Source organism: Podarcis vaucheri (genome assembly GCF_965113315.1).
Source record: "Podarcis vaucheri genome assembly, chromosome: 3".
Classification (NCBI taxonomy): Eukaryota; Metazoa; Chordata; class Lepidosauria; order Squamata; family Lacertidae; genus Podarcis; species Podarcis vaucheri.
The window spans coordinates 101,276,514-101,291,726 of NC_138761.1; the positions used below are offsets into that span (position 1 = coordinate 101,276,514).

At 42.6% G+C, this 15,213-nt stretch overlaps 1 protein-coding gene across 13 annotated transcripts in view; it reads left to right on the forward strand.

Annotated features, from left to right (window-relative positions):
* DLGAP2 (DLG associated protein 2) overlaps positions 1–15,213 on the forward strand; it is a 402,575-nt gene that overhangs the window by 313,033 nt on the left and 74,329 nt on the right. For all 13 annotated transcript variants that reach the window (XM_082215473.1, XM_082215468.1, XM_082215475.1 and 10 more), the window contains one exon: positions 2,354–3,420. In XM_082215473.1, coding sequence (XP_082071599.1) covers positions 2,354–3,420 — 1,067 coding nt within the window. The remainder of the gene's footprint in view (positions 1–2,353; positions 3,421–15,213) is intronic.

Here is a 15,213-nt window from a genome sequence, read left to right on the forward strand (position 1 = left end):
TATTTCAGGGAAATCTAGATGTACTTTTTTCTTTTAAAAACCTATTGGGATGTCAGTTCCTTTATTTTGTGTAGCACGCAAGGCTGCACTTTTGTTTTGCTCAGGAAAAAGAGGGTCCAATTACACTTTCAATGAATCCTCTAGAGTCTGAATGGCACCCTAGATTAGAGACGATTGCCATTCACACGATAGCCAAGAAACTGACATCATCATCCATTAGATCAGATCCTGTGAGTCCCATCAAATGATACTTCAGTGTCAATCCATTGAAGCTATAGTGTGGCAAGACTGTATTCTCTGGCTTCTATTTCTTTCAGAATCCACTACTTATTTGTATTGCACATTTGCAATAGTTTTCAGTAACTATGTTTTCTCAAGGAAATATGTCAAAAGGCTGTGAAGAAGCCAACATAAAGTATAATCACTGAAATGTATGGCTGCTCTTGTGAAGATTGCTCTCCCAGCTCAGATGCTAATTTCCTTTTGAAAAGTTTAATAAACTGAAAATTTGAGAATTTTAGAATATTTCAATCATTCTGTTTTGTTTACAGAATTTCACAGCTGCAAGATCTTGTATAACATTGAGCAAAAGAATTAATCAAACTCTGAACACAATAGAAACACACTTAATTAGAAGTCATTTTTTGGGTGTTTATTGGGCATTAGATTTCCCTGAAAACTAATGAGGAAAGTTATTAAATGTAGAAGAACCAAATGCTTCTGTAGCATATGTCAACTTTTGCTGGTTGAGAAGGCAGGAATTTTATATTTTGCACTTTAACTTTTGGGTCATGTTGATTTCTATGAAAGAGAGTTAAGCACATGTTGAACTCAATCATACCTGTACAGCTCAATTCTCATAATTTACTCATGCATTCTTTAGTAGGATTTAGTTACTGAGAATGACTTAAATTTGCAGTGCAAACTGTGTCACGTTAGCTAGACTGAGCCCTAAAAATTATATCTGTGACACAATCAAGTAGCCTGCTAAACATTTGGATAACCTTATTGGTCAAAATGTTGGCATCCATCTGTTTCAACAGACAATCTCTGGGGGTGGAGTCAAACTGCTGGAGAATGTCAGCGTCTGCTGCGACTGCAGAGACCAGAAACTCGTAACTGCTACCACCCATACTGTTTTTGGTGCTATAGCATCACCAAAGTGATCTCTCTGGGGCACAAGCAGTGTGCAGTGTCTATGGAAGTCCTGGGCTGCCCAGAAGACAAGATCCCCCTCGCTGATGTGAACCAAATGAAAGTAAAGTAATACATTTGGCACCAGCTTGGTGACAAGAGTTGCTGGAATGAGGCGTACAAGATATCTTAGGGATATATCTGTATTTGTGTCGAGTTTATTCCTTAGCCTTTTCTTATCCTGAAGATGTCCCCACCAAGGCAGTGGGTATGGATTTTTCCTCAGAGTTTACTCCAAAGCCTTTCTCACAAATAAGTATAGCTGCAAGCCAGCAGAGGTTTAGGGTCAGAGTTTTCCTTCTCCTAGATAGGCTACCTTCTTAGGTTGACGAGGCCCATCTGCCCCTCATTTCCCTCTATTGCATATGCAGAAACTGCCTTCTTGACACTTGGACCCACTGTTAGTCTCGTCCGCTCCGTCTGCCAGAGTCTGTCTTTGCATGCAAGTCCCTAACTCACTGGGGGTTTGAGACCCATCTGCTGCCCTCTCCTGGTTTAGCTAGCCAGGTGGGAACTGAGTGCAGGGTGGGGACCAAAGGTGGACCAACTAACCCAGAAGGAGCATGATGTGTCCCTCACCAAAGGTACTACTCCGCCCCCAATAATTAGTTCAGTACGGTGTAACCACTACACCACATTGAGAGCCAGTGTGGTGTAGTGGTTAAGAGTGGTAGACTCGTAATCTGGTGAACCGGGTTCGCGTCTCCGCTCCCCCACATGCAGCTGCTGGGTGACTTTGGGCTAGTCATACTTCTCTGAAGTCTCTCAGCCCCACTCACCTCACAGAGTCTTTGTTGTGGGGGAGGAAGGGAAAGGAGAATGTTAGCCACTTTGAGGCTCCTTTGGGTAGTGATAAAGCAGGATATCAAATCCAAACTCTTCTTCTTCTCTTCTACAAGCCAGTGGTAAGAAATATCCAGCCATGAATCTGCCAGACCTCCCCATTTGGCCCACAACAACATTTTGGCCAAGCAATGCTCACCTGTCCTGTAGTTGATGTCGTATATCATATAGACTCTGTAAATTGTTTGCTAAGTGACTGTAATTTTATTAATTAAGTAATAATTGCAGCACCATTTTTTCTTTGTAGTACACCTTTAAGACCGCTGTTGCATTTCTCCTATCTGACTGATACGTGTTCTTTGTGTTCTGTCAACAGACCAGCCATACTCATGGTCTCCTCAGCACTTCGATGAGGAATCATATTCTCCTGTTTCAAGGAACATGAAAGGATTATCTGGCAGTCACAACCAGCCACAGCTATGTTCTGCTCATACTTGTGGTTTAGCATCCCCTGAAGATTGTGAACACCCCCACGACCATCTTCACCATGGCCAGGAGTCAAGGCAATCATATCTTCTCAGCCCCACGGAGAGCTGCCCGATGGACCACCATCGCTGCTCGCCGCGAAGCTCCATCCATTCAGAATGCATGATGATGCCCATGGTTATGGGCGATCATATGTCCAGTAGCACTTTCCCCAGAATGCACTACACCTCACATTACGATACTAGGGACGATTGCACCATGTCTCATGCTAACACTAAGATTAACCGGATCCCTGCAAATCTGCTGGATCAGTTTGAGAAGCAGCTTCCTCTCCACAGGGATGGTTTTCATACCCTACAGTACCAGAGGACCTCAACGGCCGCCGAACAACGCAGTGAAAGCCCAGGGAGAATACGTCACCTTGTTCATTCAGTCCAAAAACTTTTCACGAAATCTCATTCGTTGGAAGGATCTTCCAAGAGCAATGTCAACGGGACAAAGGGAGATGGCCGAGGAGATGACCACCACCACGGACATCATTCTAAACATAGCAAAAGAAGTAAAAGCAAAGAGCGGAAACCTGAGGGCAAGCATAAAACTGGGATGAGCAGTTGGTGGAGCTCCGACGACAATTTGGATAGTGATAGCACTTACCGAACACCTAGTGTTGTAAACAGGCATCACCCGGACCATATTTCTCATTGCTACCCTGAAGCTCTTCAGGGACATTTTGGGGACCTCTCATTAAAGACTTCTAAAAGTAACAACGATGTGAAGTGCTCGGCCTGTGAAGGGCTTGCGATGGCCCCTGATGGCAAATACATGAAAAGGAGTTCTTGGTCTACGCTTACAGTAAGCCAGGCTAAAGAAGCTTATCGCAAGTCATCTCTTAACCTAGATAAGCCTCTAGTTCATCAGGAAATCAAACCTTCCCTGAGGCCATGCCATTACCTTCAGGTAGGTGCTTAATGTCATTCATATATATATATATATATATATATATATATATATATATATATGCAGGTTTTGGTGTCTTCGGGTGTCTTCCCGTGTAAGAGTCGGGGTGTCTGGGTGACGTTTCGACGAGGTCTCACTCGTCATCTTCAGGCTGGTGCTTTCAGCTTCTTGTTACTGGAACAGAGCTCTGTTCCAGTAACAAGAAGCCGAAAGCACCAGCCTGAAGATGACGAGTGAGACCTCGTCGAAACGTCGCCCAGACACCCCGACTCTTACACGGGAAGACACCCGAAGACACCAAAACCTGCATTCCTGTACCCGTGAAAATCTACGAAAGCATATATATATATATATATATATATATATATATATATATATATGAATGAACTCACTGTTATAAGACCATTGGAGGGTTGTTGTTTTTTATGTGTCTGCCTTACATGAGTTATTTGTTGTCAAGTTCTCTAGTTTTGCACCTTGGAATAAAACATAAGAACAAGATGCTCAGAATACAGTGGTGCCTCGCAAGACGAAATTAATCCGTTCCGCGAATCTCTTCGTCTTGCGGTTTTTTCGTCTTGCGAAGCACGGCTATTAGCGGCTTAGTGGCTATTAGCGGCTTAGCGGCTATTAATGGCTTAGCGGCTTTAAGAAAAAGGAAACAAACTCCCAAGAACTCACAAGACGTTTCGTCTTGCGAAGCAAGCCCATAGGGAAATTCGTCTTGCGGAACGACTCAAAAAACGGAAAACTCTTTCGTCTTGCGCGTTTTTCGTCTTGCGAGGCATTCGTCTTGCGAGGTACCACTGTAATCAAAAAGGAAAGAGTAATCAAACTGGTAATGCAATAGATCATCATTTAAACATAATCCTACTATCGTATCACTGCTTTAGTAATTTCACAAAAAATGCTTCTTCTTTTCTATTTCTTTTCTATTTCTATTTTCTATTCTATTTCTTTACGTTCATGGTATCTTCAGCTGATATCTTGTTGTATTTATTCATTTTTACAACCCACAAACATAGACTAGTGATGAGGAGCAGCACAAATCCACTTCCTGCCCTTTCACGAGCTGCTAATCACCAAGCTCCACATTGACTTCCCTGAGTGGAGTCTGTGGGGTCTTGGATCTTCCATTGCTGCTGTCTTTCAACAGTGTGCATGTTGCATGCATCTAAATTCTGCCTTGCTCAATAAGGAATAAGTACAAACAATACCTACTACGTTCAGCTCACCGGGTACAGAATCCCAATACCATCTCTTAAAGGCAGCTGAAAGTGGGTAGGTGGCTTGGGGAGCTTGGAGCAGAGAAAGGGTGCTTAACCTTTTCCCCGCATGCCTCTCCTTTGCTACAAACGGCCCCTGCAGGATTTTCTGAATGCCCCTGTCCTCCTGCCTTGATTCTTGAACTAATTTCGCCTTTCCCGAAGCTGCTTTTAAAGATGCCATTCAGGCTTTGTTACACACGCTTGAGTGCAATGCGTAGTCAAGCCCTTAGTTACATCTATTTTCTTCTGATATCAGATGTTTCTTAGGAAAAGGAAATTATAGGAGCAGTTCTATGCATACTTAATTGCAAGTCCCATGGACATGTCTGCCCCCACTTCCCAAGATAGTCCTGAGGGATAAACTGACATGACTCAGGTGATTCATAATCAAGAGGATCTCCTCTCTGAAGAAGTGTGCATGTACATGAAATCTTATACCCAGAACAAACTTAGTTGGTCTCTAAGGTACTACTGGACAATTTTTTAATTTATTTATTTTGCGTCAGACCAACACAACTACCTACCTAGATCTAGATCTAGATCAGAGATCGGCCCATGGGGGTCATTTAACTGCCCAGTGAACCCCCTGTCCACTCGATCGGCTCCCGTGACCACACTAAACCGACACGGAGCCGATTGAGTGGGGACCACCTTCTGTGATGCTGGCCAGCTTCCCATTAGCTGCAGGAAGCTCCTACAGCCAATGAGAAGCTGTGGACGCCTCCTCCACACCAGAAGGAGCGCCGAAAATAGCGTTTGCACACACACACACACACACACACTGGCCCACTGCAGCGTCTGCAGGACCATGAACTGGCCCAGGTCACAAAAACTTTGCCAACCCCTGATCTAGATGGATTTCCTGTTGTTGTTTTTCAGTAATTAGCAACTTCATTATTTCAAGAAAGTAGCATAGTGTGGGTTGCCAGTACCCGGAGCCACGTAGAGCAGGGCGGGAGTGAGGGAAATGGACAGGGTATGTGTGCGCATTCAACTGCCCAACAGCATCCGTGTCACCCAGGAAATGGCAGCTGCAGAGATAAGAAAAGAAGAGCTGTTCTGTTATTGGGAGAGGTCCCTGGTTTGCATGGAGAAGCTGTTTTCAGCAGAGTCCAGAGATGGAAACACACAGCTATATTGAGGCAGCACTGGGTGTTGAAATTTGCGCCCCTAACAATTTTGTTCCTGGGGCAACTGCCCCATGCTACGCCACTGCTTGAAGATCAGAAAGAGACACTGGAGAATGGAGCTTTAGCCTTCCCACCACCTTAAGGGCAAAGGTAAAGGGACCCCTGACCATTAGGTCCAGTCGTGGTTGACTCTGGGGTTGCGGTGCTCATCTCGCTTTATTGGGCAAGGGAGCTGGCGTACAGTTTCCGGGTCATGTGGCCAGCATGACGAACCCACCAGCTTACACATACTATTATTCTATCTCATTTGCTGCCTAAATCTGTTATGGGCTTTGTGGGACAAAACGTATGAGTGCCTCTATATTTTTCACTGAGTAGGTAATAGAAGCTTTGAGGAGGGCATTCAGATTAGGGAAATAATGAGGTTTGAACACCTTTTCTCTGTACTAATTTATTTCAACACAGTTATGTTGTGCTGCTAATTAGTATTTTTTTAAAAAAGCATTTATTATACAATACAGTCACAGCAGAGGAAAGGAAAGAATATAGCACCAAGCCCATATGGTATCCTGGCCATGGATCTCCCATAGTATATTGAGTGCGGCCCTGCATAAACATGCATATGATTTGGCTGTCAGATCTTAAGTTAGAGATGTTAGAGAGTTATGTTGCTCAGCTGTTGTTATCATCCATCATTGTGTTCACACTGCTTAGATTAACCTATCACTGTTTGAGTCATTTGGTCTGCAATGATATTTGCCAATAATGTTTGTCTAATTTATTCAGAAAATGTATAAGGCTTGAATAAATAATCAGATGCAGAGAACTTCTAAGGCTGCTGGATAAACGATGGGAGCTCAGGGTTCCAAAATAATAGGAACAGCAACATTTGCTAGGCTGCTACCAAGAAATACCTGGAAATGTATCCTGGCTAGCTAAGAATAATTCACAGAATTTTGAATGTATATTTTAAATAATAATATTAATAATTTTATTATTTTTACTCCACCCATCTGGCTGGGTTTCCCCAGCCACTCTGGGAGTCTTATAGCACATAAAAAATTGTAAAACATTAGACATTTAAAAAATCCCGATACAGGGTTGCCTTCAGGTGTCTTCTAAAAGTCAGATAGTTGTTTATTTCCTTGACATCTGATAGGAGGGTGTTCTGCAGGGTGGGCACCACTACCGAGAAGGCCCTCTGCTTGGTTCCTGGTTTAAATGTTAGTTTTGAAAACAACAGTGCACCATCCTCTTAATAGTAAATTTGAACCCAAAAGAAACCTACACTTCAAATTGTGACATTTGAATGCTAATTACTGGGACAAACAATGTGCTCAAAGGCACTGTGCACAACAGAAGATTATAAAATAGCTGCTGGAATGCTAAATCATGCATACGATATATATTCAGCATTATTCTGATGTCATAATTCAGAATGAAAAAATTATCAATTTAGAAAATAAAAAAATGGAAGGTGGTGTAAATGGGCTGAATCTAGCAGAACTATAGGTGTCCACAGAAATAGTTCGGGGAGTAGGGGCAAGCTCTTTGATGTGCAGCTGCAGATTGCTGGCTTGAGTATTTGCAGCCTTTTCTACAACTAACATCCATGTACCATTACATGTTGCAGAAGAGAAACAACAAGGAACAACGTTGGGTTGTGCCTTCTGGTGATTTATTGTATTGCATGAGATTATACATTTCAGAACGAATTTCCAACAAATTGCTCTGTTTGTCCATTTAACAGTAACAGTGTGGGGCCCTTGAAAGATGTACAGCTTCAATTTGTCCACTGAACAGCATTACTGTGAGAATCTAAACCAAATTAAAAATCCTTAAGGCTGAATTTCACACCCTTTACACTGAATCTGCCTTGGTTGTGGTGAATGCCTGATGTAAGGCCTGAAACCAATGCTTGTCTGTCCATACAGTAAAGGAAATTATAATGCAAAAACGGATTGGAATCTTTGAGGGTCTGGGGTGAAATGCTCCATAACTTTCATTTGTAAGTTTCCCATTGGGAAATCTATTCAACTTTTCCTCTATGGACACTCAACACTCGACCAAAAGCCAGACAATCAGTCTTCACTCATTGTTGAACATATACATGTCTTCCACCCTGCCCAAAGTGCTAAAGGATCATTTTCCTGTGCATGGTGTAACTGAGAAGGAACGTGCCATAAGGATAGCCATAATAGGAAACAGTTTGGCATGGTCCAGTCATGTTGCCTATGGCACACAATAATAGATGTATTTCTTTGGTAAGCAGGTTGGTAATGAGTCCTCAGCAAGGTTATAAGCAAATACAGGCAGCCATGTAGATGGACTGCTCATAGAAGTATTCTGTGGATTGGTTGGGATGAGGGACAGCATTTTTTCTGTTGAATGGATTGTCTGGGTGCTTTAAGTTCTACATCCAGTGACATATCTCTATAATTATGCCAAAGGTCTCCTCATTAGCTTCCCTTGGATGTTTCATTATTTCCAGAAACACTTGTATATGTGCTCTCCTTCCCATTATATCCAACTTCACAGATTGCACAGCTTGGGTGACAGATTCCAGGATCAAATAATATTTGCTTATAATCACAAGACAATTGATGAAAGTTGATGTTTGTGATGTGCACAACATAAAAGTTGTTTTATCTTCATGTCGCTTAATCTAGTGCTAATTGCTTGAATTGCAACACAATGCTTATGTAATTTTCTGTCAACACACAGATACTCTCATATTTTTGAGTGCACTATGTTTTACATAGCCTTGGTATGTTGGATATTAGATGCCATCACTGGATGTTCTCACGGGAAAATTTAAGATGGCTTTAATTGGGCCAACTGTAGTACAAACATCAGCTACACAGCTAGGATAATCTGTTGTGTGATTAATTCTGTGAGATGAGGAGTGGACAAAGGTTGCCTGAGTGTACAGTAAATTGCCCTGATTTGTGCTTGAACACCATATTCCTTTCCTACCATGGTTGAGCAACCATTGTATTCTTGTCCAATTAACATTGAGATCCAGTCCAAAGTCAGAACTAGTATTGAGACTGAAAGGAACTCAATAAATTCCTCATGTACAGATGTATTTCCATCACTTTCTTCCACAAATCGTACACCTAGAGACAGTTGTTCCACACCAGAAAGACCTGCTGTTTCATCTTCTAAAACTGAGTACCTCATGCAAGCATTAGCCTTCATAACAGTATCTTCCATCAAAAGTTGGCCACATCTTGCAGATGTGTAATTAGCATTGCTTGCCCCAGTATCCAAAAGTTCATGCTTTAAAAAAAAAAAAAACTTCCCCTGCCTTATCATGAAAGCTGTAAAAGGTCCACCATGTTACCTGTGGAACTGGCCTTACCATGAAGAGCAAGGTCCTGTAACACACAATACACAATGGTTGATATTTTAGAGTGCTTATTTTCTTTTATATCGCTTGCATATGGCATATTAAGTTGTTGTTCAATTGACATCTTTTTCCTGTTCATGACAGAAAGGAAGTTAGAAGCATCTTCATGTGAACCACTATGCCATCCACTTTGTGAGTGCTCTCTTGTAGCTTTACTGAAGTCTTTGTACTTGGTACAAACTTTGGTGATCAGTGTGCCCCGTACTTCTCATAAATTGCAATGGTGGCATATAAAACAGCGGCGTATTCTAGCCAGTGATAATATTTAGAAACCCTTGGACCCGTATTAACATGCCTGAATTGATTACTTTCTGTAGGAATTCAGCATCGTGTAAACAACAAAAACTTTAGCAGATGTGATGGAGGATTTGTTTTTTTACATGTAGTTCCCTATATCCAGCTTTTCTGTTGCAGTGTTCTCATGCCCTGACCTTGCCTGTACCTAGATATTTTCTGCTTCTTTTGTGGCAGACACAATGGATGCTATTTACATGATTACACTAGTACCTTGGTTCTCAAACACTTTGGTACTCAAACAACTTGGAACCCAAACACTGCAAGCCTGGAAGTGTTCCATTTTGCGAACTTTTTTTGGAAGCCAAACATGCTCCGTTTTGAGTGTTACGCTTCCGATTTGAGTGTTACACTGAGGTCTGTCTGTTTTTGCTATTTATTTTGCTTTTTTGTGGCTTTTTTGTTTTTGTGACTGTGTGGAACCCGGTTCAGCTACTGATTGATTGGTTGTGTGACTGCAGTACGTTGTTTACTGTTTTCATGTTATGGATCAATGGTCTCGTTAGATAGCAAGATTGCTATTTTAGGGGTTGTTTTTTAAAAGTCTGGAACGGATTAATCTGTTTTGCATTACTTTCTATGGGAAAGCGCGCCTTGGTTTTGGACCACTTTGGTTTTGGAATAGACTTCCGGAATGGATGAAGGTTGAGAACCAAGGTACCAATGTACTGATGAAGTAGTACTGTACAATTCTATGATTCTATGTCAGCTTGGATAGTATGTTCAGTATGTGTCTGGGGCTCACCGGCTGTTGTCTGCTTTTTGGAATAGAGCACACCTGGAGGAAGTTTAAAAAAACACTTCAAAGAAACGTACAAACAGAAAGGAAGTAGTAAACTTCCTCCCACCATTACTACTCCCGCTAACATTTGGGAAATGCAATGGTAATACACTATTGACTTTCATTTTAAAGTAATCTTGCCTATATATGAATGGATGACTCAGCCTGAAAAGAAGCACATCCACTAAAAAGAAGTACTGTTTTCCTAGCTCCCACTTCCAAATAATAACTCTGAGTTTCTCCTCATACAGATGCTAATCCAACGATCACATTGAGAGCACATTTCCTAAAATAAAGTCAATGGACGTATTTTTAAAGTAATAATCACTCAATAATAATCAGACAGATAGTGATTGTCTTGAACCTTTCAAAATATAAGACATTTTATACCAGGCAAAAATCTCTGGGTTCAATGTACATACATACATCTTCGATACCTCCCTCTCTATGGAGGCGCAGATTACAGCTATAACAAAGGCGGCATTTTTTCATCTCCGCCAAGCTAAGCAGTTGGCCCCTTATCTCTCTCGTCCTGACCTAGCCACTGTGATCCATGCGACGGTCACCTCCAGACTGGATTATTGTAACTCGCTCTACGTGGGGCTGCCCTTGAGACTGACCCAGAAACTCCAGCGGGTGCAGAATGCCGCGGCGAGACTCCTTATGGGGTCTTCGCTGCGAGAGCATATTCATCCGGTATTATACCAGCTGCACTGGCTCCCGGTGGAGTACAGGATCAGGTTTAAGGTGCTGGTTTTAACCTTTAAAGCCCTATACGGCCTAGGACCCTCGTACCTACGGGACCGCCTCTCCTGGTATGCCCCACAGAGAAACCTACGGTCTGCAAATAATAACATCCTCAAGGTCCCAGGCCTCAGAGAAGTTAGGCTGGCCTCAACTAGAGCCAGGGCCTTCTCGGCTGCGGCTCCAAACTGGTGGAATGCTCTGTCACAAGAGACTAGGGCCCTGCGGGACCTGACATCTTTCTGCAGGGCCTGCAAGACAGAGTTGTTCCGCCAGGCCTTTGGTCAGGGCGCAGCCTGACTCCCTCCTCTGGCAACCTGCACAGAATTTTGCTTAATTGGTTGCCATTAATTTGATTTAATTAATTTTTATAATGAAATATTTTTAGATTTTGTGATCATTTGATTGCTTATTTGATTGTTGTTAGCCGCCCTGAGCCCGGCTTCGGCTGGGGAGGGCGGGATATAAATAAAATTTATTATTATTATTATTATTATTATTATTATTATTATTATTATATTGCATATGACATGAAGGGTTTAAAAAACACGTACTATAGAATACAACTGATGTTCAGCCTTAAGTTTGCATGTGTTTTGAAGTGGTTTGTATCTATTATGATGCAGGCATTGCTTCTGTCATGAGTTTCGCATGCTGGACATCAAGCACTATAATGTCATACAAAGTCCTTTGTTTGTTAAACTGTATATATAAAGATTTAATATCTGGAACAGGAAATGGCTTTTTAAAGAAATTATAGATATCAACACTTGTTACAGGTAGGTAATTAGAGTAATTATTCCCAGTTAGCAGATGCAAACTCTTCAGATGGGAATTTTAGGCATCAATAACTATTTACACAAGCTAAAAGGCACTTTGATGATTTTCAGTGCGAGTAGACAGATTTTTGCTGCTGATCTGGAAGAGAAAGAAAGATGTGTTATAATAGCCCTTTGAAGTATATTGCATTATACTTCAAAGAGTATAATAAGAGTATAGTAAGAGAAGAATTGCCATACTGAAGAGGCTGAATTCTTAAGTAACATTTCAGATATAAAAATGACCATGATCTAACTGTGGGACAAGCATATGAATTTAATTTCTGTATGTGTGTTGACATATGTTTGTAGCTTGTTTCTAATGTGTGTCCCTGGTGGGAGCATCATACAGAAAGCCAAATAGGAAAGACAGCATATGGATGATTCATGTAAAGGTCTATTCATACTATATTAATACAGTGGTACCTCAGGTTAAGAACTTAATTCGTTCTGGAGGTCCGTTCTTAACCTGAAACTGTTCTTAACCTGAAGTACCACTTTAGCTAATGGGGTCTCCTGCTGCCATCGTGCCGCTGCGTGATTTCTGAAGCAAAGTTCTTAACCCGAGGTACTATTTCTGGGTTAGCAGAGTCTGTAACCTGAAGCATCTGTAACCTGAAGCGTCTGTAACTCAAGGTACCAATGTATAGAAAATGAAAACTTTATTGCAGATGTGGCTAACATGGTGCCCTCTAAATATTTTGGACTCCAATTCCCATCATCCCTGACCAGCCACACTAGCTGGGCTGATGGGAATTGTAATCTACAATGTCCAGAGGGCAACCCCTGCTTTATCAGGTGCCCAAATCAAGCAAACCTACTCCCTTGCATTAGGACACAATTCATGCCAATTAAAAGCAGCGGAAGCTGTAGCTGAATCGGATGTGGGTTCCCATTAAGCATGTACAGTATCAAGCAATATACAGGCAGCTCCTCATTTATGTGGGGGTTAGGTTCTGGGCCTCCGCATGTGTAACTAAAACTGTGTATATTGGGAGCACCCTGGAGAGTCCTCCTGGCTCACGAGGTGACCTTCCCCAGAGCCCAAAGTGGACATCTGGTGCTGAAGAAGGCAGGGAGTGTCTCCCTCCTGCTGTGACCAGCTCCCCTCCCCACTGTTCTCCCAGAACACAGAGAGAAATGAAAATGGCAGAGCAAAGAGAGACAAGACAAAGGAGTCTTAGGCTGCTGGGGAAGGAACCAGGGAAGGAACCTTAGAGACGGGTGGGAAGGCAGGGACCTTTGGTCCTCACAACTGGCTCACTGGGGCAAGACCTACTGGCAAGAGTTGCTGTGATCACTAGGCCTGCGCTGTTTGGGCTTCTTTGAATAAAGTGTTAACTGACTCTGGGTGTTTTATTGCTGACTTGCCCCTGACTCCGGCCCCTGACAGGAAGCCGTTCCACAGCAAGCAAGTTGAGATGACATGGATTTGCACAAAGGCCATTTCGATAAAGGCCATACAAATTACCTGCCTTCCAGAGAGGAATACTTGTAGATTAGCTGAGGCGCAGCAGAATACTTGACTAAAGTAGCTCTTCCTAACACGAATCATGTTTTCCAAATTCAGTTCAACAGTTCTGTTCACTTAAAGTGAAAGAGACTTAAAACTTCCTTGCTGCACTTGTGAAAAAGTTTGCAGTCCTATATCAGCCTAGATATTCTCTATTCCCTGCCAGCTGAGAAACAGCATAGATGCAAGTGCTATTCTGACTGCTTTATAAATCATAGATTAATTAAGTGTGAATGTGATTATGAATGAATCTGACTGTATATGTGTTACATTAAGTGTGGGTGAGTGGCAACTCCCACCTCCCTGTGGCCAACAGCCACCTATGTAGCCCTCAGGCACAAAATAGTTGCTTGCCCCTGATTAGGGTCAAATAATAAAAACCTAGGATGATAAAGAACCATTTATGTAAAGAATCATTTATGTATATCTACAATGAGCACTGGACGTGTGCAAATACAAGGCTAGATGCAGCACAGTGCCATTTCCAATCTTGCCTGGACCTTAGTTCATTCTGAATTATGTGACAGTCCTTTAAATTATATGACCACCATGTAATTAGACAGTCATAACTGCTTGATAGCTTTCAAAGTTCATCATCACTCTCATGTTCTCTTCAGTACTGAGCTGACATCCACTGATTCCAAATATAATGCAAGGGAATTAATTGAGATCCTACTAATCAGGCAGGTATTTCAAAAATGACACATAAAAGTGTTAAACTCTCTATGGGGTAGTTTTAGAATTGGTACTTTTTTGCAGCAAAATAGATTCCTGGGTAGCATGAATATATCTTCCCTTATTAAGAAAAGTCATTATTCATGGTGTCCTTGCCTTTTGTGAATTGTGGTGTCCTAGCCTTTTGGGAGAAGATTTCAGACCACTAGCAACTCTGTTTCAAGAAGCTAACTTATTTTCTGTATTTATTTAACTACCCATAACACAAAACCTATCCTGCCTCAATTGGTTCCAATGCTCTCTGCGTACAAGTGGGACAGACATGCACTTCTTTGCCTAGTAACTGCAATCATTGATCAGGGTCAGGGCTTTTACCCTGAATAGATAAGGTATCGGTCAGGTTCTGTAGTTCCGTTTAGCTCAAGGAAGGCTTCATGTGTGACACCTTCAAGGTACAGTGGTGCCTCGCAAGACGAAAAGAATCTGTTCTGTGATTCTCTTCGTCTAGCGGTTTTTTCGTCTTGCGAAGCAAGCCCATTGACGGATTAGCGGATTAGTGCTATTAGCAGCTTTTAGCGGCTTTTAGCGGCTGATCGGATCAGCTGATAAGCGGCTTAGCGGCTTAGAAAAGGGGGGAGGGGAAAAAACCCGCAGGAACTCGCAAGACATTTTCGTCTTGCGAAGCAAGCCCATAGGAGATTCATTTTGCGAAGCACCTCCAAAACGGAAAAGTTTTCCATCTTGCGAGGCATTCGTCTTGCGGGGCACCACTGTATCCAGAAACATCAGTATGCACCTGGATGCATATCTTATTGAAAGTAATACAAGGCTGGGAGGTACTATCAGAGGTGGAGCTAGCTGCTCTGGTACCCAGGGGTGGGGGCATGGGAGTGGGGCAAGCGTCCCATGGGGGCAGAGCGAGCCACCCAGGGGGGGTGAAGCGAGCCGCCCATGGCAGGCTGCTTTCAGGGTGGGTGTGGGAGCCACACCGCTTTGCCAGCAGCCTTACTACCTTCCCACTTCCTTTTTATAGCTTGGGGGAGGTTTCCCCACCCAGGAGCGGGGGGCAATGGGGCTCACCTGCCTGCAACTCCCAAGCCTCCCCCCAAGCTGTCAAAATGAAGGGGGAAGGGGAGGAAGGCCGCCGGCAAGGTGGCA